The sequence below is a fragment of the Bombus vancouverensis genome, chromosome 7, assembly GCF_051014615.1.
Source record: "Bombus vancouverensis nearcticus chromosome 7, iyBomVanc1_principal, whole genome shotgun sequence".
Taxonomy (NCBI): Eukaryota; Metazoa; Arthropoda; class Insecta; order Hymenoptera; family Apidae; genus Bombus; species Bombus vancouverensis.
The window spans coordinates 8,496,294-8,519,896 of NC_134917.1; the positions used below are offsets into that span (position 1 = coordinate 8,496,294).

At 36.6% G+C, this 23,603-nt stretch overlaps 1 protein-coding gene across 3 annotated transcripts in view; it reads right to left on the minus strand.

Annotated features, from left to right (window-relative positions):
• The window catches only part of PlexA (plexin A), a 424,177-nt gene that overhangs the window by 97,763 nt on the left and 302,811 nt on the right, over positions 1 to 23,603 (minus strand). For all 3 annotated transcript variants that reach the window (XM_033338599.2, XM_033338601.2, XM_076620199.1), the window contains exon 3: positions 7,148 to 7,330. In XM_033338599.2, the coding sequence (XP_033194490.1) occupies positions 7,148 to 7,330 (183 nt within the window). The remainder of the gene's footprint in view (positions 1 to 7,147; positions 7,331 to 23,603) is intronic.

Here is a 23,603-nt window from a genome sequence, read left to right on the forward strand (position 1 = left end):
CTCCGTCGTTCCGTACCATTTTTTTTTATTCTTTCAACCGTCTTTACCTCCCGCTCTTTCTTTTCTCGTTTACTTTACTTCTTTGTTCTCGGTATTTCATCACGGACACGCGTACAAAATATCCGTCGTCCTTTTCTCGTCTTTCTTCATTCGCGGGGCCTTTATCGTCGTCTTTCAACTTGTTCCATTTTCTTCGTGCTCGAATTAATTAGAGGATCTGCTTGTTCGAATGGTCTTATCAATTACAAAGTTACAGGAGATGTTATTTATATTAACGACGACGAAACGTTCGAGTAAAATGCTGTCGTTGCGCGATAAAGTAATAAGTAGGAAAGTTTCCGTGGAGAATGAAAATCTAATTAAAAAAGTTCCCTTCGGTCCCCGTGGAATTTATATTAAGAAGCAGCAACCACTGTTGAGACACACACAAAAAAAAAGGGCGGAAAGGGAGAAGAAGAAGAAAATTACGCGACATCTTGATATCGAGTTTCCCTTTAATACACGCTGAATTAGTCTAATTAGGTCAAACTTATTTGTTTCGATAATAGCATGGTATAATATAGTACTCGCTAATCGCGGGTATAAGAGCGTTCTAATTAGAATGTTTATTGCAATTTTACTTGGCATCGGAGGATAACGGGTCTTCACGCTCCGACGATCGAATTGCAACATAATTGCCCGCTTAAACGATACGAAAATCATTTCTTGCCGACGCATTCTGTGTACTTAATAACTGGCGCCAATTTGCGTTTGATATTTCATGCAAGTGCAGTGAGAAAACCGAGCTTTATTATGATTGACGGAGCAACAATTAATTGCAGGAGAAAGTAAAATCAACAGACTATCAGCGATTTCATGATTAGGAGCTAAATTACGCGAAAATACGTTTTTCACATTGTAATATCGTTATTTCATATAGAACGCGAATTAGCTTCTCGTAGATAATTAAAATATTAAGCACCTACGTGCAAAAAAGAAGAAAAAGGGAACTGAAGAAATCAAGAAAATAAGTCCTCAGCTATTCAAACAGCAAAGGAATAATTCCAGAATATCCTTGCTATCATAAAGGGGAGGCAAATCCGCTAGCAGTTAATTGCGCGAGGCGGAGCAACGGCCAGGGATCAAAAGCGAGACGCCGAAAAGCATTTCCACCCTCGAATCGCTCGCGTTTCCTTAGCCTCTCTCTCGCTTTCTCTCGTGGCTCTCTCTTGAAATTTAATACTCTCGCCTCAGACATCGGTTAACCCTGGCATCAGACATTTCGCCGTGGCCGTGGATAAATTTTTAATAGCCTCGAATCGCCGGGACGGTCGACCAGAAGAGGCTACCTCTGTCTAACGTGGCGCATTCTCAACGGAGCCGCGAGTGTTCCTTTCAACGAATTTACACGACGGTATTTGCGCTCATTCGCGGAGCTATTTGACTTTCGCGTTTGCACACAGATAATTATAATCGAAGACCGACGATCCGCGGCCACCACCCAGAGGCGACTTTAATTAATCACGATGAATAACGACGGAGTCCACGCGAAACTTCGTTAACTTGCAAATTTTCCCCGGGACCTGAAGCCTCCTCTGCAGGATAAATTCTCTTGCTCTTGCTTCTTTGCGCGTCGTCTTTGATTTTCCAGCCGCGGTTTTGCATTTTCTTTGGACGCGTTAATGAGCGTAACCGCCAAAAGTCGTGAGGCAGTAACGACACCGGTTTATGATTGATTCAATGATCGTGATCTAGTCGAGAATAGATATACAGGGTGAGTTATATTCTACAGACATTCCTGGATAAAATCTGGATCGAACCTCTGCGTTGTACTGTGCGCGTAAGTTACATTGAAATATAATAATATAATATATTTAATAATAATTGAATAATAATCTAACGCATTATATACATAAAATCTGTATCGGTTCTTCGGTCAAACTTTAGTATATACTGATAGAAATTTTGAAGCCCTCTATACATTCAGTAGAATGTTTTGCAAGTTGAAGCTGAGTTATTCGAGGTTGCGGAACTTCTCTGCAAACATGACCTAATCAAAACTGTTAATCGCAGTGTTAATTAATGAGAAACTAGCGCTAAATTCTTAAATCCTCTCGCATACATTCGGTTGAGTGTTTGCTAACCTACCATATGAAAATGAAACAGTCAAAGTTACTGAACTTCTCAGCAAATATAATCTAATCAAAATTAACCATCACAGTGTTAATTGATTAGAAAGAAACACTAAATTTCAACATGCCCTTACACATTAAACGAAACATTTCTCAAGTTGCCATACGAAAATTAAAGCATCCAATGTTACTGAACTTCTCTGCAAATATAGATTTAACCGAAACCAGCCAATCGTCACAGGTTTAATTAATCAGAAACAGGCGAGGATTTTATTCGAAGCTAAATCGCCGACGAAACAAGCGGACAAACACGCGTAATCCAACGTGGTTATCATCGAATCTTCCAACAGAAACTCATAGAGCTCGATCATCAACCGTTCAACGCGAGGAGATTGCAGAACAAATTGAAGAAGGCTTCGGCCGGTAATTGTGATTAATTGGAAGGAATCCGCGGCGCGATTTTCCTAGAAATACAACGTGCTGGAACGATACCAAGAGAGGTAACGCCACCAGGCAGATCCATAATCTTGCGATCATTGCAAGCGTGTTTCCTTTTCCATCCCAGCGTTTCGAATCATCTAACGCCGGGACAGCGTACGTTCTGACGCGAGATTGCGGAACAAATCGGCGCGAATTTAGCCCCGGCGATCGTGATTAACCTTTACGCCGCTAAGGGTGACCATAGTCGCTCGTCATTAAGCGACTAGCCTGTAACTCTCGGTGCAATCGCCTATTGCAATCGTCCAACGAGATGTTGTTGCGCGATGCGCCTCTCTTGTTTGCACACACAGTTGAAACAATTAAATTCCTCTTCGTTCGTCATGTCGAATCGGAAAGAAATATTGAAAGCTCGTATATTGCCGATGTAATCGATCGTAGGAGTTTTTGCTCGTCGTTTTGTAAATCACTTTGAAACAGATTCCTATTAAATTGTCTATCTGCCTACCGGGCATATACAACTTTATTTATTTGTCCCGTAAAAATTGCAATTTAATGGTATAGAGTATAAGGAATTAATGGGTTGCAATTAGGATTTGTTTGACGATGTGTAAATAATGTCTTTGTAAGGATTGAACTTTTTTTTAAGTAAGAGACAAGTCTATGATTACGAAACGATTGATAAAGATAAGAATTTCCTTAGACGTACCGACACTGGTATTGTTCAGTGACTCCAAGACATTGTATTTGACACTGTATGTACAGTATATAATAAGTGAAGAAATTTACTTTTAAACAAATACATGCATGAAACAGGAATTTTAGTGAAGATTTTTAGGAATAGCTAAAAGTGGAAAGTGTAACTTGTACCAAAGATGTCTTGATTGTTTGAGCCTTCTTCGAACAACCGTATTTCTCTCTTGCTAAGAAATTCTTTAAGTTTAAGGAAAGTATGGAATAATCATCCTTGTTGTAATTTCAAGTTTCGATCGTATACTAAACTTAAATTTAATACAGAAACTAATTAAATTTTCTCTGTTATCTTTCAACGATTAAAACAAACAGGTTTACTATCTTTTCTATAAAAATACACATTTACAAGATGTACAATTTTTGTGTAAATATGTAATAACTGTAAAATATAAATGATAAAAAAATTACATCACCACTGCCAAAGGAGCAAACGCATTAACACGTTGACCGCCACGCGTGTTTTCAAAGAAATCTCCGTTAGGCCACGCGTACAGCAGTACCAAGCGTTCTCTGCTAGGTGCTCCCATCGATATTTTAGCAATGCGAATCGCTCAAGTGATGATCTCAAGAATGATCTTTCGTTTCATTTGTTCGCAACATTAAAACCACTAACTGTTGTTGAATATAATGAAGGAAAGTGTGGTATAGATTATTCTGACCAAATGGTTTCTTATGCCACCACAATTAGAAAAGGAATCAAATGGTACAGAAAACTTGGCATTCAATTCTTTCTAGGAATTTCTGTTGTAAACGCTTTGACGGTTTACAAAATGGCAACAAGAAACAATATAAATATTAGAATATTTAGACAATTATTAGTTGCAAAATTATTAAGGTTGTCTGAAAATACAAAAGTCCTTGTCTTCGACGGAGTCAGCATAATATCGCCGTTCGGAAAAATGATTCCAGAAGAAGCATTAGACGCGCATGCAAACTATGTTATGCAAATAAAAGACATCGAATGGACCGAACAAAGGCACAAAAGAATTTGAAGAAAACAACAACTTATTGTCCAAATTGTACCGACCAACCTCAACTATAGAATGTTTTAAATTTTTACATTCTAAATAATTTTTTTAATAAACCATTTTCGTATTTTTATTTTATAACAATTCAACTATCATTACAATGAATTATTAATTAACAATTTATTATTATGGAATATCTTTTCAAATACCTACAACGATCCTTCGCAAGTAGTCAAATAAGCGACACCCCAATATGGGTTACATGGCCTGACCAGAAACTGACAGAAATACGGGTGTCGTGGCGGTCAACGTGTTAAAACTCCTTTTGCGAGTTAAAACGAGTCCAAGACCGAGACATACAAATTCGAGGAACGTGCGCAACTTAAAGATCCCTCTTGGAAAAGAACGCTGATTATCCCAGCTTGATACGCTAAGAGTAAACCCCACTAAAGCTCTCATACTTTATGCCCAAAAAGCTTTTGACTCTGGCTACACATTTCTGCTGCAACGTTTTCCAGCCAGATCGTGTAACATAATTCTGAAAATAAAGCATCGGCGAGCAACGTAACGAGTTAGAGAAACCGGAAGAAATCGGAGAGGATTTAGCTAGGATAATCGTGATTAATCACGACAGATTCGAGAGGGCCAACGCGAGATATCGCGTTCCTGGAACTGCATCCACCGCGATAACGATCCGAACTACACTCCAGAATCATTTTTCCAGCGATCGTCTCGCGTAATTTCCTCTTTCCAACGTACTTTTTTCTTTTTCGGGTGTATCACCCAAGAGCCAATTACACGGCTCGCGTTACACGCGTTTGATTCACGATCTCTTGGTCGAATAATCGTGCGAATAGACTGTGGATTTTTTTCTATATTTATTAAAAATTTGTAGATTTTCATGCAAAAAACATGTAAAATGTCCACAGTACAATATTTATTAGAGTATATATATTTATTGGATGAAATTTCAATTTAGATCCCATTACCTATGTTCGTGGAGATAGAAAAATGCATAAGGATCCGCGGTTTAATCGTAATTAATTCGACGATTAAAAAGAATGTACACGATGGCATACAAAAGTGTATAAAATATCCAAAATAGGGTAGTTCTTATAAGTAGACTGCGGATTTCATCTGTAATAAATTTCAAAGTGCAAAATTGCAAGGGATGCGTATCATGTGAAAAAATATATAAAATATCTAACGTATAATGTTTTCTACGATACTTGACAAGTAAAGCAATTTTCCACCGAGGTAGAAATTCCACGCTTTTAACTGTATCCTCAAAAATATGAATTTACGTAGAAATCCGCGGTCTAATTACAATTTTTAGTAAACGAAACAAATTTCCATCTGGCTTGCGTTTCTTTAGTTACGTTCATAAAAATAGGAAAACGCAACGAGGAAAGCGCAACAATCAGGTAAGTTAGGTCGGGATATGCTAGTGTAGTTTCTATTCTGAAGTTTCGGAGCTGTTGAAGTTCGCGAGCCGGTCCACGGGACTCCATTAGGTTCGTTAAGCGTTAACGCTTCGCGAGCAACGATATTCCGTAATGGCTAACCTGCAGGCTAATGGAACGCGGGTAGAAAGCGGATTTCACTATAACCTCGATTCTGTCGTTCGCATTAATATCTATTGTGATTACTTTTGCTGGCGCCACTGCCGTCAGCTCGATTCGGGATTAATTATTACGCCGAAAGAGAGCAAGAGGCGGTATGGAAATCCAATGAGTTCGACCACTCGTAACTCGGGACAACGCTGATTTTATTGCTTCGCTGCTTCCATTCTGACTCTGATTAGTTTTTGTGAGAGAAATGGTAGGTCGGCGTATCCGAAAATTTTGAGTGAGGAATGTATTATTCTTTTTTACTACGAAGGGCGTATATTGCAGGATGAAATGAAATTTTTTGAACGTCACCAGATTTTGCGACTGTTTCTGATGTTTCTGTTTTAACGCACAGTTTCTATCTAATTTTACTGTAGGTTGATTAACTCGTTCTCAATATCGAGCAATATAGTTAAATACAAGACAAAAATATCCTCGAGTAATTATTTGTTAGGAAAATGTATAAAATAAACGTATACGTTCTCTGTAATATAGAATTACTTTTATTTTCATTTATGTATCGTGCCAAACATTGTACGATAATTAATCTTGCATGTACTATTTTTTACTTTTTACGTATTACTCCGAAGATGCAAGTAGAATAAATGTATGTGGATAGATGTCTATGTTACTAATTGTGCTCTATAATGAAACAGGTTAATATCATCTAACGAATAAGATTCCACAAGTTAGAATAATTATCTATGGAATTCACTACAGACTTAAAGAAAAATGAAAAGAGGAAAAAGAAAGACAATAAAGGGATGCATACAAATTGAGAGATTAGTATAAACTTATTTCCCGTTAAATTATGGAACAAGAAATAGAACTTTCAATATAAAAATATTGCTTGGCATTTACAAGGACATAAATGAATATTTTAAAATTCTTAATCACTCGCCACATTTTTTTCATTGTATTTCACGTTCCTATATTCGTATCATTATAACGATTCTCTGTATTAAAAAGGGCTTATAAAACGAGCCACTCGCGGTAGAAACATCAAGCGTACAAGGGAAAAAATAGAACACGACGCGGAGAGCAGTGGCTTCAATGTAAAGAATCGACGCATTGTCCAGGGTGAAAGGTCAAAGAGCGTTAAAAATACTGTGCTGGTCGAGGGTCATTATGGAAGAATTAGATTGTGGAAAATATGCAGCGAGCAGATAACGAACGTACAAGGTTGGCCTAATGAAACAGCTCCGGTACCGTTCGAGCGCCTCTTGCTCTTCTTCGATGGACGAGATAAAGAGTATCGTGCACTGACCTTCTTCAGGTGACCCTCGCTCGTGCCCACGAAGACGACCGTGTAGTCGCCGGTCGAGGTAGCAGCGACCGCCGTCAGATGTGTATCGAAAGTGAGCACAGGGGTTCCCTCCATCGGATCTTCGCCTCCCAGAGGTGTGTTCACGTCCAGACCGCAGAAATCCTCGCCAATCGTTTGCAGTTTCTGTAATCAGAGATAAAACGAAATCGTCGTCAGTTCGGAGTTTGTTGATTCCATGAGCAGAAATTTGGAACGAGCGACTATATATGTGTTTTATTGTATATTGGATTCTGAAGATTTTAGTTTTGAAAGTTTCAGAGATGTGAGTGTGAAAATATAGAAGTTAAGACGTTTGGGACGTTAGAAATTGAATGTAGAATTAGAAGATTTGAAAATTTTCAAATTAGGAAATTTGAACGATAAAATTGGAAAATTTGAAATAGCTTAAAAATTTGACAATTTAGTGTATCGACAAACAAGAAATTTCAAAGTTTGAAGATTTTTAAAATTAAAAAATTTGGGAACCGAGAAAGATCGAGTAACGCGAATATGAAAATTAAGAGATCTTCAAAGATGTTTAAATCTAAGCACATGAAAATAGGAAAATAGCAATTTATAATGATTTGAGATTTCAAAAGATATTTAACAGGAACAAAACGCTATGTTACATTAATCAGCGTATCTTTCTGTGAATCTTTTCACCGTGAAACAAGTATATTAATAATAATTGCAACTTATTATTATACGCTGAAGATTGTAACAGGTGAAGCAATTAGCTGTAATGTACACTGTTTACATGACAAACAACGGTAACTAATAGCGCTTGTTATGAGGTGCGCTCCTTATTTTATATTTACAGACTAAATGCACCGTCACTCGTGAATATTTAAAATTTATTTTATCTATATTCGCGCGGATTAACAAACTCGTGCAGTCAAAAATATCATCTCCTTCCTTCGTTAAAGTTTTCAGTAGAGGACGATAAAAATAAGCTTCTAGAGACATCGGTTATCGATTTTGCAAAGTTTTGTTTGAGTATCGACAGTCTTCTAAGTTTCTGACATGTCAACGGCTATTAAAAAGCAGCAAGAAGCTCCAAGTTTACCAAGTTTTAATTAAGATCCGAACTTTTCCTACTCATGAATGTCTAAATCAAGAAGTATCAAGGTAAATGAATATGCGAACGGAAAATCGCGAAACTGGGAAAAATGTCACGCTTCTATCAAGAACTTTTTTATACGTTACGTTAATCTTAAGCTATTCTTAGAAACGTTGATCTTACAGCTTAAGGATCTTCTAAGTTATATCACATAGTAATATATGAAATACATTATTATTCGTCTGAATTTTAATATAATTATCTTCAGAGTTAATAGCAACAATAATGTACTATAAGATTGAATATACAGAAGTTGTAATCATTTCATTCAAATCTAACCGAATTTAGCGAAATGTTTAAAAAATGAACACTATTAAAAATACTTGTAATACTATCATTAATTATACTATTATTAAAAATAATATCTCTTGAGGATTAAAACCAAGCATCAGCTATTAGTATAAGTGAAATTACTTAGGACATTGACTTCGGAAACATAGATGAACATCGCTGAAATCGATATGCTATGTCCTCTTCTATATTATTACTAAATATTCATTTCAAAGAATCCAATCTATTATAATATCCCTATAAACTAAATAATTATAATAAAATCTATATTAAAAAATGAATATAATATATTAAAATTAAAAATAAGAATTAAAAAATAAATATAATAAAATCTCTTGAGAATTAAAGCCAAGCGTCAGGAATTAGTATATGTGAAATTATTTAGGACATTGACTTCGGAAACATAGATGAAGATCATTGAAATCGATATGCTATGTCCTCTTCTGTATTACTACTAAATATTCATCTTAAAGAATCCAATCTATCATAATATCCCTATAAACCTACTCTTACAATCTTTCAAACTTCAATTATCTGATTTTACCTCATAAGGTTATCAATTCTCCTAATCAACTCTCTCATATTAACCAAGGCCAAACCGCAAATCAAATCACGGAAATCGCGTATTAGATTCCGCGTTCCTAAGCAATAGAGACATCGTACGCATAAATAGCTTCTTCCTATCATACCTTGCACCCTGTTATCTCTAATCGTAGAGACCTTGCGGCGGCATGATTAAATCGCCAGATGATAAGTTCACAGCGACGACCGTGTGAATCCCGCGTGTACTGTTTCATAGCTGGGAAGGTATGCACATCTTATTGATTTACGATGGCTATAGGAAGTATTGGTACGCAATTGTACTGGCAATAAAATATATCACTGTATTGACGAGGCAATGTCTTATTGGGAATTAATTTATAAATACGATACAATTCCTAATAAAAAAATGTCTGCTTGGTTATTTCTGATAGATCTAATTATATAGCAATTATTAAAGCAGACACTCGTATTAGCCTAAACTGTCACGTAAATGCTAACTTTATGGCATATTAATATATGGAACAATCTATGAGCAGATGAATTTTTATCAATGAAATATCTGCGTATCTTTTGTATTTACAGTTTGGTTATTCCTCGTAGTAAAAGCTAACGAATAATAAATAATAATAAAATATCAAATTATAAAAAGGTTCGATTTCAGAGAAAATACAACGTAAACGATAGTCATCGTTGTTTGTCTTTTACCAAACAGGAGAGCGCATGCAATTCAGATGCTACGGCTATTTATCAGTTTCTGCAAAACGGATCGAGATGAAACATAGCCTGTTTTCTTTCCCGGACACCGTTCAAACCTGTTCAGTAGTTTTTACGTAATGCGAGTACAAACATACAAACAAACAAAGGCAGATAACAATATTCCAAAAATTAGTTTTTTCGACTTCGTAACTTACGAGCTGTTCCTGGATGATTGTTTTATTTACTTTTTACTCGATGTACAGACATATTACTGTCTTATTGTATGTACAGATACATTGTCGTGAACAAATATGAACTCAACCCCATTTTTAGATTCTTCATAATATTAAAACAAAAACTGACAAAACCGTTTATATAATATCATATTATAATATAATACAACAATCAAAGTTTTCTTATTTTTATCTCTTCTTTTCTTATCGTTTTCTTATTAAGTCTAGATAAAGTGAAATGTTCCTTAAAATTGTGTTTTCGGCTGTGAAAAAATATTAACTCAAAGTTAGTTTTGTTACGTTTTTATTCACTATATACTAAGTTTTTCGTCCATGCAGATTTTATTCTCTTTTTAAGTTCAACGATATTTCCCAAAAGTGGCTTTTTCTGATCATAAACTTTTCTAGCTAGAATTCCCTACAGGTTTTTGAGGGTCAATGCTGGCCATAGTAATAATTGTATTCCGAAATATTGGAACCACCTTTTTTTGTAGTGACGGTTGTATGAATGGAAGCATTGTCTTGACGAAAAATTGTCCTTTTATCTTTTATTTCGGCTATAAAAGACAATAGTTCGCCATGTAACATTCCCTCATATTCTATAACGTTTTATCTATGCTTTACAAAAGCAATTTCACTTAACATATCTAGGCATAGTCAGTCATGTCTCTTGCAGATATTAAAGAAATAATACCGAAAATGTGTTTGAGTCTATAATTATTCACAGCAACTGTATCAGCACAATCATTTCACAGCATAAAATTGTATATACTTTAATTCGACCGAGTAACTCGTAAACAGTAGAATATCAATTCAGAAAGTCCTATCTACGTCCTAGCAATTATTTTTCTCAAAATAAGCAACTGTTTGGTAATTATGTACAAATAAAACCATGCGAGGTGACGACGAACGACAGAAAGCAGCATCGTCCTTTATCACGTGCCGTTCCTCTGCTCGTTTTTTCGACTCAAAGATGCTTGAAAAACAGAAGGACGTTGATTCGTTTGTGATTTCCTCTGGACGTGATTTTCATTACGGGAAAACAAGGTTATCGTGGGTTATCGTTCGCGAGCGGAAACCATGAAAAGTATTCAGCTGGTGAAATATCACCGCGAACCAAGCTACGATAAATTATCGTAGTGTCGGCAATTAATTCTTGGCGGCGTAGTGGCGATTAATCGTGTCGCGCGACCAGATGCGATACTTTATTGCCCTTGGTGCCGAACCTTCCTCTCGTTGCGTTGCTTTCAGACGAGCGCAAGAAGTCTCTCGCCACCCGCGGACTTGCAGTTCCTTCCTTCCAACTTCGAACGTACCTTCGCTCAGTGAAATCGTCTCCAGTTTCGCGGTGATATTCGCCGTGACAGTCTGGTTGAATGCCACGCGGCTTTTTGTTGCGGGAGGAGCACCGAGTTTTGGTCTCTTCCGGACCATGGCCGGGGACGTTGATTTAATTGCGCTGAAGTTACGATTAATTTCGCAGGTCGCGAGTTGAGCAACTTAGGATAAAGTTGGGATGCTGAAAATGTTTGTCTCTTTTTTTATGAGACAGAAAGAGAAGACGGTAAAGTGGATTGTACGGTGGTTTTCTTGCGGAAGTTAATACGTCTGGAAAACTGTTGTATCTATTTTCGTAAGTGTCGCTAAATTTATATAGTTCTTCGATGCAATACAATACAATATGTCAGTTAACTAAACGATAAATGGATGTATTTGTTTCTGGGATAGCTGGCGTTGAACGTCACTACGCTATGTCTTTTTATAAAAATATCAGAAGATATACATTTTCATTGATAAAAGATTTCTTCATCGCAGCTTCAAGAAATCATCACGTGACGAAGTAGACGCATTGACAAGTATCTCCAAAATTTTATCAGACGTTTCACAAACCTAAGACAGTACGAAAATGACGAAATAATTTTCAATTTTTATATAAACAAGAAAAAGAATTAAAACGGTTGCGCTAAAAAAAATCAATACACTATTTTTGACAGTAGAAAAATCAAGAACATTTAATATTACCTTAAAGCGATCCATCAATCTATCCGAGTCCAATATCCTATCCAATTAAATAGAAAAGAAGAAAAACTGTCTTGAAAATCGTCGCGAATTAGCCGGCGGCTTAATGAAAGTCAAACCATCGCCGGGATTCAGTTGATTCAGCAGAAACTCTTCCATGAGTCGTTCTACGAATGCCGAGCAAACTGACAGGGGATGCTACCCTCGCCCATACCTCGCCGCACACATACATCCATATTTACACATATTTTCTCACAGACGAGCTAAAACGTTGAAATCTTCGCACACACATTCACATAACCAGGAGAGGTCAATACATCGACGAGCAGAGGTGGAAAGCCCCGGTTTCGGTGAGACCACTCTCAAGTCAGCTCTATTTACATTCCAGGGTTGCTTTCGCCACCCTGTATACACTGCACCGAACAATTATTTGCATTCCTGGTGCTAATACGCCGCCGACGTTAACGGAAGGGGCGTTGCAGTACACTTTCGCTTCGCAACACCACGTTCCACCTTTCTTCCTCTCTCTTCCATCGAATTCTCCATCTTCGGCCAACTTCCTTCTTCCTTCCGTTAGAAAGAGCCAGGCTCGAACAAACAATGGTTATGGTAAAACAACGAGGCTCTCTATTGAAAATGCGCCTAATGCAGCCATCAACACAAAATGGAGGCTCGTTACTACGCGTTCTTTGCTCCTTTTTTTTTTTTTTTGCTTCTGCCCTCTCCCTTTCGCCTTAACTCGGAAAATTGGAGTAACGACGCGTTAGCTGACTCGCTTCTCGCGAACTGCTGGGAAAACGAGTCGACCGAATGGTCTGGAATATATCCTTTCTTTATCTTGTCCTTCTTTTTTCTTTTTATATTTTATTTCTTATTTCTTTGAGCAAACGGGTGAAAATGGCGAGTAAAGGATGCGCAGCTGTGTGCACGTGCGCGCGATACGGTGATTAATTTACACGTGTCCTGTTTCAATGGGAATCGTTTGATTACGAGCACTCGCAGGATCGTTTGTCCGTGGCTTTTCATTAAATACGATGATCCGCCAGAGAACTCTCGATAGTTAACGGAGTTATCGATGTTAGGATATCCTGGCTCGTATGAACCGTTTGTGAAGCGTTTTCTATTCGTTAATGATGCACACATATGCACATGGCAAAAGTGTTCGCGATTGTAATTGGATCAATTAAAAGAGCATCGAGGTACATCGAGTTTTGGGGATTATTTTTGTGCGATGAGTTTGTTGAGGTTTCTTATTAATTAATTTGGTAATTGCTTGGTAAAGTTTCATGTTTTTATGCACATAGCCGAATTAATTAAATTTAAATAGAGATTTGTAGTGGAATAAGTTTATCTTATATTCTATGCATATGTATGCGCGTAATAATAAATATAAGCTTGTGAATTATTAACATTTCGGTAGTACGGCGTTTTCAAGCGAGAAATCTACTTTACGGTAACGCTTAAAAGTATATCTAAATGCGACGATATTAAATAGCATTAAATGTTGTAATGTCAATATTAACGTCGAATATTAAAGCTTGCGTGCACAAAGTGTGGAAACGAAATAAATTACGTATATTTCTCTACAGTTGATGCAACGCTACAGCTTTATATTTTCTGTTAGCTTAATATTCATTAATGTAATGAATTCGTGTTTCGTGTTGCAATTAAACCCACAAGCACCAGGGACTGATTTGCTAAATACATTAATTAGAATAATTAGAAAACTCCTGTTTTGGTCTTTCGATCTTTCTGCAAACTACATCGAACGTGACTTCATTTCATCAAAAATCAATTTAACCTCGTTTTAACGTTCTTAATCGATTGAATTTTTCAATTAGTGTTTCCTCAATCGATATTTATTAATTTTGTTAATTTACGATTTACAAAGTTTCTACCTAGTAACGCTGCCCGCATCGTGTAAAATGATCTAGTTTGTAAATATGTCGAGTTCATTTACAATTTCGTACAGTATCTCTACATTTTTCCGCCTTTTAATAAAATTACGTAGTTTCGCTATGAACATCATTATGAGATGAGACATCAGCTGCTTATGAAAAGACGTAATTTCACGTGAACGGCCGAGTCAACGATGGAATCTCTCGTATACCACTTCTTAATTCTGTTCCAGCGCAGTGAAAGAAGGAAAGACTAAAAAAAAAGTTATACACAATCCCGGGATCCTCTAATTATTTTCAGCGGCGCGCTATGCCGCCGTCGAACTCCAGCGAAATCTGATTTACCTGTAACCGGCAAACAATTCAGCTTCGGCGTGCAGGGACTTCATTAAAATTTAACGAACGCCGCTCATTTGCCGGTCTCTTGGCGTGCGCATGCCGCGTGAAACTGTGTCGAAATAAAAGCGGACGCGACGAGTGAATCGAGCGTATGCTATGTTCCCTTGGTCCATCTCCTTCCAGCGCCGACACACTTCCTACACCTTTATATCGCATCATATATTCTGTAAGCAGCGGCGTGATAAAGAAAAACGATATAATCAGAAAGATATCATGAATTCTGCTAATAGTGCCGAGAAGATCACATTTCTATACTATTTTACGAACTCTATCGTTAATCCAGGGAAAGAGAAGCATAAAGAAGAAAAAATAAAAAGAAAGGAGAGGAGAAGTAAACGAAAGAAAAGTAATCGTCGCTATATCGTGTCATAAACTATGTCAGCAACCTCAAAAGAAAAAAAAAAGAAAAGAAAAAGATAGAAGGAAAGGAAAAGAAATAATCGACATTTCTATAAGACAGTAAAATCTCAGAATTATCCTCCAATCAGGAACATTGAAAACGATGTGACTGTAAGCAATGAGTTAAAAAACAAAAAGATATTTGATCGTTTTATACCGTGTCGTGAACTTTGCTAGCAACGTTCAAAAAAGCACGGGAAAGAAAAAAGAAATAATCGACACTCGTACAACCACATCGTGAACTCTGTCAGTAATCCCAGAAAAAAGAAGAAACTAGGACTTGGACGAGGAAGTAATCGACATCACCGTCGTGGACTCTGCTAACAATCCCAAAAAAAAGTTAAAAAAAAGCAAAACGATACCTGATCACTGATACCACATCATGAACTTTGTCAGTGTTTGCGAAAAAAAGCGAAACGTAAGAAGAAATAGTCATCATTCTATCATATCATAAACTCCGTCACCTCTGTCTGTAATCTCGAAAGAAAGAAGAAAAGGAAGTAATCGACATATCTATACTACCATCATGAATTCTGCTAACAATCCTGAAAAAAAGAAAAAAAGAGGGGGAAGAGACATTCTTATACCACGTCGTGAACCCTGCCAGCAATTCCGTAAAAAGAGCGAAAGAAAAGAAGAAATAATCGACGCCCCTGCATACTATGCCATGAATTCTGTTAGCAACGTCGAAAAAAGGAAAGAAAAAGGATTAATCGACGCCCCTATGCCACGCAACGAATTTTATCAGCGACGCCTAAAAAAAAAAAGAAGAAAAGTACGAGAATGACGAAAGGAAATATAATCAACAGGACGATAACTGAAATGCAACGTCAAAGGCATGTCGAATCGTAGAACGCGCAATTAATACTGGTAGGGTAGGGCGTTGCTCGATGGTCGCCTTGTGACATTTTACCCCGTCGTGCGTCTGTAGGTACGCGCCCCGACGACTAATCAGCACGGCTAATTATCATGCGTCAACTCTGCGACATCCTATAAGCGACGTCAATATACGGACAACTTTCGACGCGTACACCGATCACGGTGATACGTCTGCTTTTTTGCGCTTGCCGCGGTAAATTCGACGAGGAACATCCAGGAAGAAGTTTCGCGGATGAAAGTTCTGTAATTGGAGGGAAGACGGGGTGGTTCGAAGTATAACGAAGTAAGTAACCAGGAGTACAGGAGAAATCATCTTTTTGTGCGACTATTAGGAAGTTTAGCAAGGGAAATTTTTAAGTGTTTTATTTCCTCGCGAGTTTAAAAAAGGGGTAATTGGGGGTAAGTTATTTATGACATAGTGTAAGGGAGCTTCGAAGCAATTTACTTTTTATGTGACTGGTACCAATATCACGTATAGTAATTTGATAAATATGTAATATTAATTACAGTATGTTTTAGTCGGAGTTTGATAGAATTTCGTTTAGATAAATGAGATGTCGGTAGTTAAGACCGAAAGAATCCGGTTGGCCTTAATTAAGGTTTAAGAAAAGTGAAAGCAATAAGTGACGGCATAATAATTGGTTGTTAATAATTATGGGTAATACAGGTGATTTATTGTATCGTTACTTTATAACTTACACTTTTTTAGGCCTTAATTACTGACGTCCAATTCAAACCCGACAAAGTTTGTGGAGCCCCAATTAAAACACGCTGGTGTTACATATTTACAAAATTAACAGCACATTCATTTTTATACAAAAGTGCTACATAAGTAATAAATTAAAATTTCTTTCTGGAAGGTATTTCAAACAAAAAGAGACGTTCCAATTTTTTAAGATGCTATTCTCTCCTTACTTTTAACTTTTAGAATTTGCTGTTAGAAAAAACCTCTTGATAATTACTTAAAAAATTATATAGATAAATAGGAATATCGTCAAGTAAATCTGAATATGTTTTGAATTTTCGAAAGTGTAAATCCCAAAAATGTCATTGAAAGAAGAGGATAGCATGGAGTGTTAAAAACCTACAAAGAGAAGAAAACTTGGCTTTTTGGCTAACAATAAGCAAACACTGTCAGAAGGATTAAAATCAACCACATGTTCGCTAATATTATCGAGAATATTCGCCATAAAAAAATGCTTCTAGGGAATTATCGAGCAAGCCGGTTAAAATAATCGAACAATATCTCATGAAACTCATATCTTTCATACATGTTACGAAACTTTGATAGATACAGATATTACTATATTAATCGGAATATTTCGTTCCCCGTAATTAATCACGAACGTGCTCCAATTATTTTGATATTCTCTTCACCGTTCTGCTAACTTACTTTTTATTCAGTCAAAAGAAGATGAATCTCTCTGATAGCAACAGCACACGAACGGTTTGGATAATGTTGTGGCGTGTAACGGAGAAGCGGCGAAAGAAAACAGAGCTCGCTATACCTCATAATCTCCGTATCGAAACAATCGAAAGGGGCCGGTTCATTAATTTTCCCGCCTCCATTTCCCGTTCGCGTTCTCCGGCGCAACGAGACCGCTTTTACAAATTCCCAGCGAGCGGGCAAGGGAGGGGGCAGTTTCGAGCTGTCGTTATTTCGTTTACGTCAAAAGCACGTTCAAGTGCAAATTGTGCAAAATCGACGGACGGGAGGGGAAAGTCTGGAGGGTAGAGGGAAGAGGTGAATGAAGGGGAAAACTCGTTACAAAACGCTACGAATCGTAATCAAACGGGGGATTGGAGAGAGCGGCAGCGGCGAAAATCTAAAACAGGTTCCCGGATTTTAATTCGCCGCAATTGCGTTAATTGAATTCTCGTGATACCGTAAACCGAGAAACGCGAAAAATGAAATGAAACAAAGAAATAAAAAGAGAAAAGGAAGGAAAAAGCGGAAAGTAGGGGGGGGGGGGGAATAAAAAGGAGGGAAAAACGAAGGACAAAAAGTAGAGAAAAATTGATACCGGTACGTAGCAGCGGACCGAATGAAAACGTTGGAAATTCTAGCGAATTTATCGCCGCGTTTTTCTCTTCATTTTCTTTGCCGACTATCTTCGCCTCCACCCACGCGTGGACAGAATTTCTGCTCGTCGGAAAACGCTTCAGATTTGTTTCCATGGTGGCGGGGGTTTGTAATCGAGGATTGCGGTTTCGAGAAAAGCGTCTGTCACGCGCAACCGATCGATACGCTTTTCCCGCAATCTTCTTCTCAGCTTTTACGCTCGTTCTATCTTCCCGCGAGTTTCTCGGATCCCTCTTTTCCCGTCGTCTCGTCGTTCTTCGCTGTCATACATCGCGGCTCGTCCATCCGCATATTTCCAGCCGGATATCCCGACAAGGGGACAAATTTTATCACCACAAACATCCGGCGAATCCAATGACAATACAAAAGTTACGATAAGGAGGAAGTAGAGGGGGTTGCTGGATAGCTGTATCTTGTTCAAGACGCGTCAGTTCCCTAGTCGACGTAAAATTACTTATCACTTCGTCATTCGAATATCAATGTGCTTCGTTACAATAGTCGTATAAATAGCCTGTTGAGATTTATCGAATTTGTTATTGTAACGTGAAGTTTGAGATTAAATTGTCTGCTTGTCAGGCTACTGTGCTATCAGTTGTTGATTATTCGACTGTGGGGAAATTGGATATAGCGAGAGAGAAGAATGTAGCTGACGATACCGATAACTAAAGAAAGGAGTGTTCTATGATATGTGCTGGTAACTATGGTATGGTTAAAGGAATGTCAAATAATATACTTTGTTAAACAATTAATCATTCAGTGGATAATTTTGTGATGCAAGTATGTACATATATGATGTACTTCGTTTACAGTTGTCTAAACTCAATTATAATATGGTGTTTGTTTCATTAATTTACACAGATTTAGTATTATAGCGAGAAATATGTGTTATTGAGAATATACATTATAAGATATATATGTGTTGAAAATTTATGACTCTCTAATGCCGTCTTTTGTATACTTATCGAATAGACAATGATAATTTCTAGAATTTTTGTATTACTTAAATTCTTCGTTTGTTTCTTCAACCTTTGTTTTAAACGAATAGCACTGATACATTCATATTTGCTATTTTATTAGCTATTTTATTGTTTACATCGATCAAAGTACAGAACACGTGGTATAATACCATTAAAAAATTGATCATTCTGTACCGATAAATTGTTGAAGGATTTCTCCGTCAAGGAGATAATTTAGTACATTCCTAAGTCCTTACAAAACGTCGCATCGTGATCTCATTTAAATAAATCAGATAACGCCTAACGCAAGGGATAACGATATCGAAATCCAACTTCTGCAAACTGAACTCTCCGAGAAAATCCTGATATAAAAATACTCTTACATGTGTCGGCACGACGAGATTTTTCATCCGGCAGAGGAAAAGACCATTCGCCATTTTTCTTGACAAACAGTTGGGAAAGAGGCTTCCAGCTTCTTTTTTTGTCTTCTGTTAATAGCATTCCTGTTTCACGTCGAAACGTTGAAATTTTGCGAGAAGAAGAAAGAGACAAATTGCGAATCGTACGTGAAATCGGCTTTACATTTCCGAAATATTTGCACTCTGTCGATTTGACAACTGAAAACTGATACAAACTTGATTCAACCCCTTGAAAAAGGCGATTCACTTTTCGTGGCTTGTTTGGCAACGAATAAATAGTTTTAACAGGAATATTTCGCAATCTCTCGAAAATTATTTTCTATCGATGAACTCTTTTCAACGAACATAAATAAAACGAAATAAACAATATTTAAATATATAAATGCACCTAAGCGTACATGTGTTCGCATACAAAATACGTACTTGTATGTACACATACATTTCGGCTATATACATGTGTGCAAATGTTAGTGTAAACTGAAACGCACTATCGTTTTCAAATTGAATCACGTTGGGGATTAAGCGAACTCGTGCAAGTTGAACATTTTTGTTGGAAATTAAGCGGCGCACAGTGCGGCATTTGAATGAGGATTCGGTACAAAAATCAAAATTCGCTGACCACGTTCGCACGTTCACAGTTCACGTTCGCACGTTCTACAGGATGGCATTTGGACGAGGATTCGGGGCAAAGATCAGCAAATGCATATAATATGCAGTTTTCCTGAAATTTGATATCAGGGGATTCGGCATGAGTAAAAGATTGTTTATCAAATGTTTGTTATTATTTTCCTTGCTCCTTGCTTTAGTTTAAATATTTTGAATATTTATCTTGTTTTGCCTAACCACACACGGTGACGTTCAAGTGAATAGTGTCGATCCTGGGAAAAATCTTTCCATCTTTTCGTAAATATCATGGAGAAATCATTTATCTTTCCACTAGTTTCATCACATATTGTGCTGACATTTAGCGAAGAAAAATTTTGTTTAACTTTTCAAATTTTCTTGGAATAAGTGTGTTGAGAAATTCATTCCTCAACCAGATTACGAACGGATTGCACTAAAAAAATTAAGAACATGCAGTGCAGCAGATTGTAGCAAGGGAAATTACGTGGCAATGCAATATGATATCTTCTTGACATAGAAAAATTAAAAACAGGATGGTTTGAACCGGTTTTTCGAATTGGTCTTTAAAGAAAGAAAGAAATTTTTAAATCGGAAATTAAAATGATACATATCTTTGCTCAAATTCTCCATATTTAACGTGTAACAAACAATATTTAACGAGAATTAACGAACAAGAATATAAAATGAATGAGTGACCTGATTTTCAAATGATTAGATTTGAATGTACAAACGATCTTTATTCATTCTCTTACCAAATCATACAGACTGATGATATCATCGAATAATAATTTAGATTTTGGTGCATTGCATGACGCACTGGCGCGGCGTCGCGACGGAAAGCGATTATAAATTTGAGAAAAAGTAAACAGGAGAAAACGATTTCTTTCGAATTCCGTCTAATTTATTCTCTACAAATATTCATTTCAAATTAGCCTGGCCTATCGTATATTTCAATTAACATTTTCGACAATTTTATGTGCGTATATATAATTTTTTAAGGTAATATTAAATTTTCCTGTATTTGTATTTAATTCGAATGTGAAAGTGTTCTCCATTGTGAAATATTGTGAAAAGATATAAATATTGTAATTTTTACATGGAATTTCATTTATCGTTAGAGTCGTACGATATTTTATTAAATTTAAATTTAATAACAGAGAAAGTGTTACAATATTTGTACGACTGATAAAGAATATAGGAAATTTAAATTTCGTTATAGCATTGTTATATAGGTTTAATTAAATCTAAATACTCGTTTCATTATTATGTGCCGATATATCGCTTATCGATTGAATGCTTCACTTATTTCCTCTACGTACATAAAGATAGCGAAACAGAAACACTATTGTTTATGCAATTAATGTTCGTGAAAGCGTGGCCAATTTAATTTTTCGAGTTTCACCCAGAATATTTGCTCGTGCGTTCTATAAATTATACAATTTTCAGTCGTTGCTATATAAATTTATCAGTCAACTATGTACATTCGCGTCAACGCGCACAGTTTCGAAGTAGCGGATCAACAAAGCGATCGAGTTGCAAGAATGTATACTTCCGCTCGGTTTCTGCTTTCAGGATGAATATTCGTATCTTGACCTGTCAGACCGATACAAGGCTTTGTATTTTCCTCGATACAAAGGCGGAAATAACAGGACTCGAAACGTCGAGCACTTTTCCCCAATATCTATCTTTGTCTTTCGAATAAACTCGTAGAGAACAGATATTTGATGGAAAGGAAATGGGTTATGGAAATATGATTAATCGTTTCACGATAGTACTGCTTTATTTCCCATTGTGATTTCTTTATTCGAATAATTCGCTAGCTAAACACATATAAATTTCTCGATCGTATCAACATGCGCGGAATAAAAGTTATATAAAAATCAACCATATTAGTGATATAAAAGTCACCGATATTCAAATTATAAATTTTCTGTTCTAACTAACATCCGACAGTTTGATTCCATTTCCTTCTTTTTTTTTCCTTTTTTTTATATATGGAAATGCTTTGGACAGACTTCATGATCAAATGAAAAGCAATTTTTTTATTCAGCGGATATTAAACACGATGCGTTTCGATACAATTTATTTCTATAAATTTTCAGAGAAGAATAAAGTAAAATACATGGATACTTTGATCCAATTTCACGAGAATTTTCAGTACTGCTCGTGTATTTGTTTTTTGTTGAAACATGAAACGATACGAGGGTACTTGGACGCGAATCGCACAGATATTAAATCTGGTGGCTAGATGTTCGGGTGCCGATGACCCTCGGATACGGGGTTGCACGTTATTTCTTTCGTCGGCCTCGAAATTGGAATCCTCGACTTCGCAACAGACACCGACGGCAGAGTTGGTAAATATGGTTTATGAGCTTGGCCACTATTTCCTATTAACGCTTTCAAGACTGAATTATGAAACATGCGTAAAGTACGGTAGGTAATTGGAAATATATTACGGTAAACGTTGCCACGATCGCGCAAAAGTAACACGAGGAAATTATTTATCGCGTTGTAAAATTGCACAGTCGCGCCTAGTTATATACTCGTCCCATTATTTTTTGCTTCTGTTATGAATAAGGTGTTTCCTTAAGTCTGGTCATATACGAATGAAATATCTGCTTAAAATATTATTTTACATTTTACTCCTCTTACGAAAATAAATAATTATCATATCTACTACATGGCAAAACGAATCAATATTAATATGCAATACGTAAATCATCCAATTAAATAGATTATCTTACTAAATAAAGCTTGGGTTCTTCCGAGACAATTTTCAAGAAACGTTTAGCTTCGAGAAATATTGAAGTTAAAAGTAGACATCATTTGCTATTTTATTTGCGTCTTTGCAGAAATCTCTAGTTACTTTGACTTGTGAAACTTACAGAATAACAAAAGCGAAAGAAATTGTTACTGCGAGTAAAGACGTCACCCACCAAAAAGAAATATTTATGAAGTCTTAAAGACATTCTTCAATAATATTTTATACTTTTTAAAAATCTTGGACAAAGGATGAAGAAAGATTTAGCTATTGTATTGTTAGATGACACGAACAGAGAGGCTGTGGTAATTGTCTGACGCGCGAGGATCCAGCGTAATTAACACGCGGAGACGATCGCCCAGATGCCAATAGCGATTTTGCTAGCAGAACACGAACGACCAGTTATTAACGTCCCTCTCGATCGAGTGACAGAGTTTGGCTAAACTATGAGCAGCGAGAATAGCGAACGGTTCGCGGTTAGTCCGGTGAATGCTTGCATCAAACTTTAACCGGGAGCAGTGCCGCCACTGAAGTTGCCGCAGTTTCGCATAATGTTCACGTCGGCGTACAGTAACGTTGAAAGGTAGAAAATTGTTTCCACGTTGAGAAACTGACTATTAAAAAGAAACCGACGCTAGAATCCACTTTAAAATCAAACTCAATTCGTCTTACAAAACCCGCTACATATTTTCTTTAGATCTATTGACTTATGACATCGAGTCACATCTGTGTCGTGAATTGCAGTTTCGATTCGACAAAGACAAGTTGTACTTTTAACACAATTTCCATTGAATTCTAATTTCAGTTTCCTGAATATTAGATACAAGCTACCTACGTAAGATATTGCAATATCGTCAATGAACATGATATTCAGGCATTTAGAATCTTCTCTTTCATTTGATTTCATATTTCATAGAAATAAACTCAACATACCTGTACAACTTTTTTGCAATTGATTCAACTTTTCAAATAAAGTTTCAAGTCCATACACTTTGAATTCTAGTAACACTTGTACTAAAAATTGTTTACCATACTGGCAATAGTCAACTGTTCTGTGCTATATATTATATTTATCCATTGTTCTTATCAAAAATAAA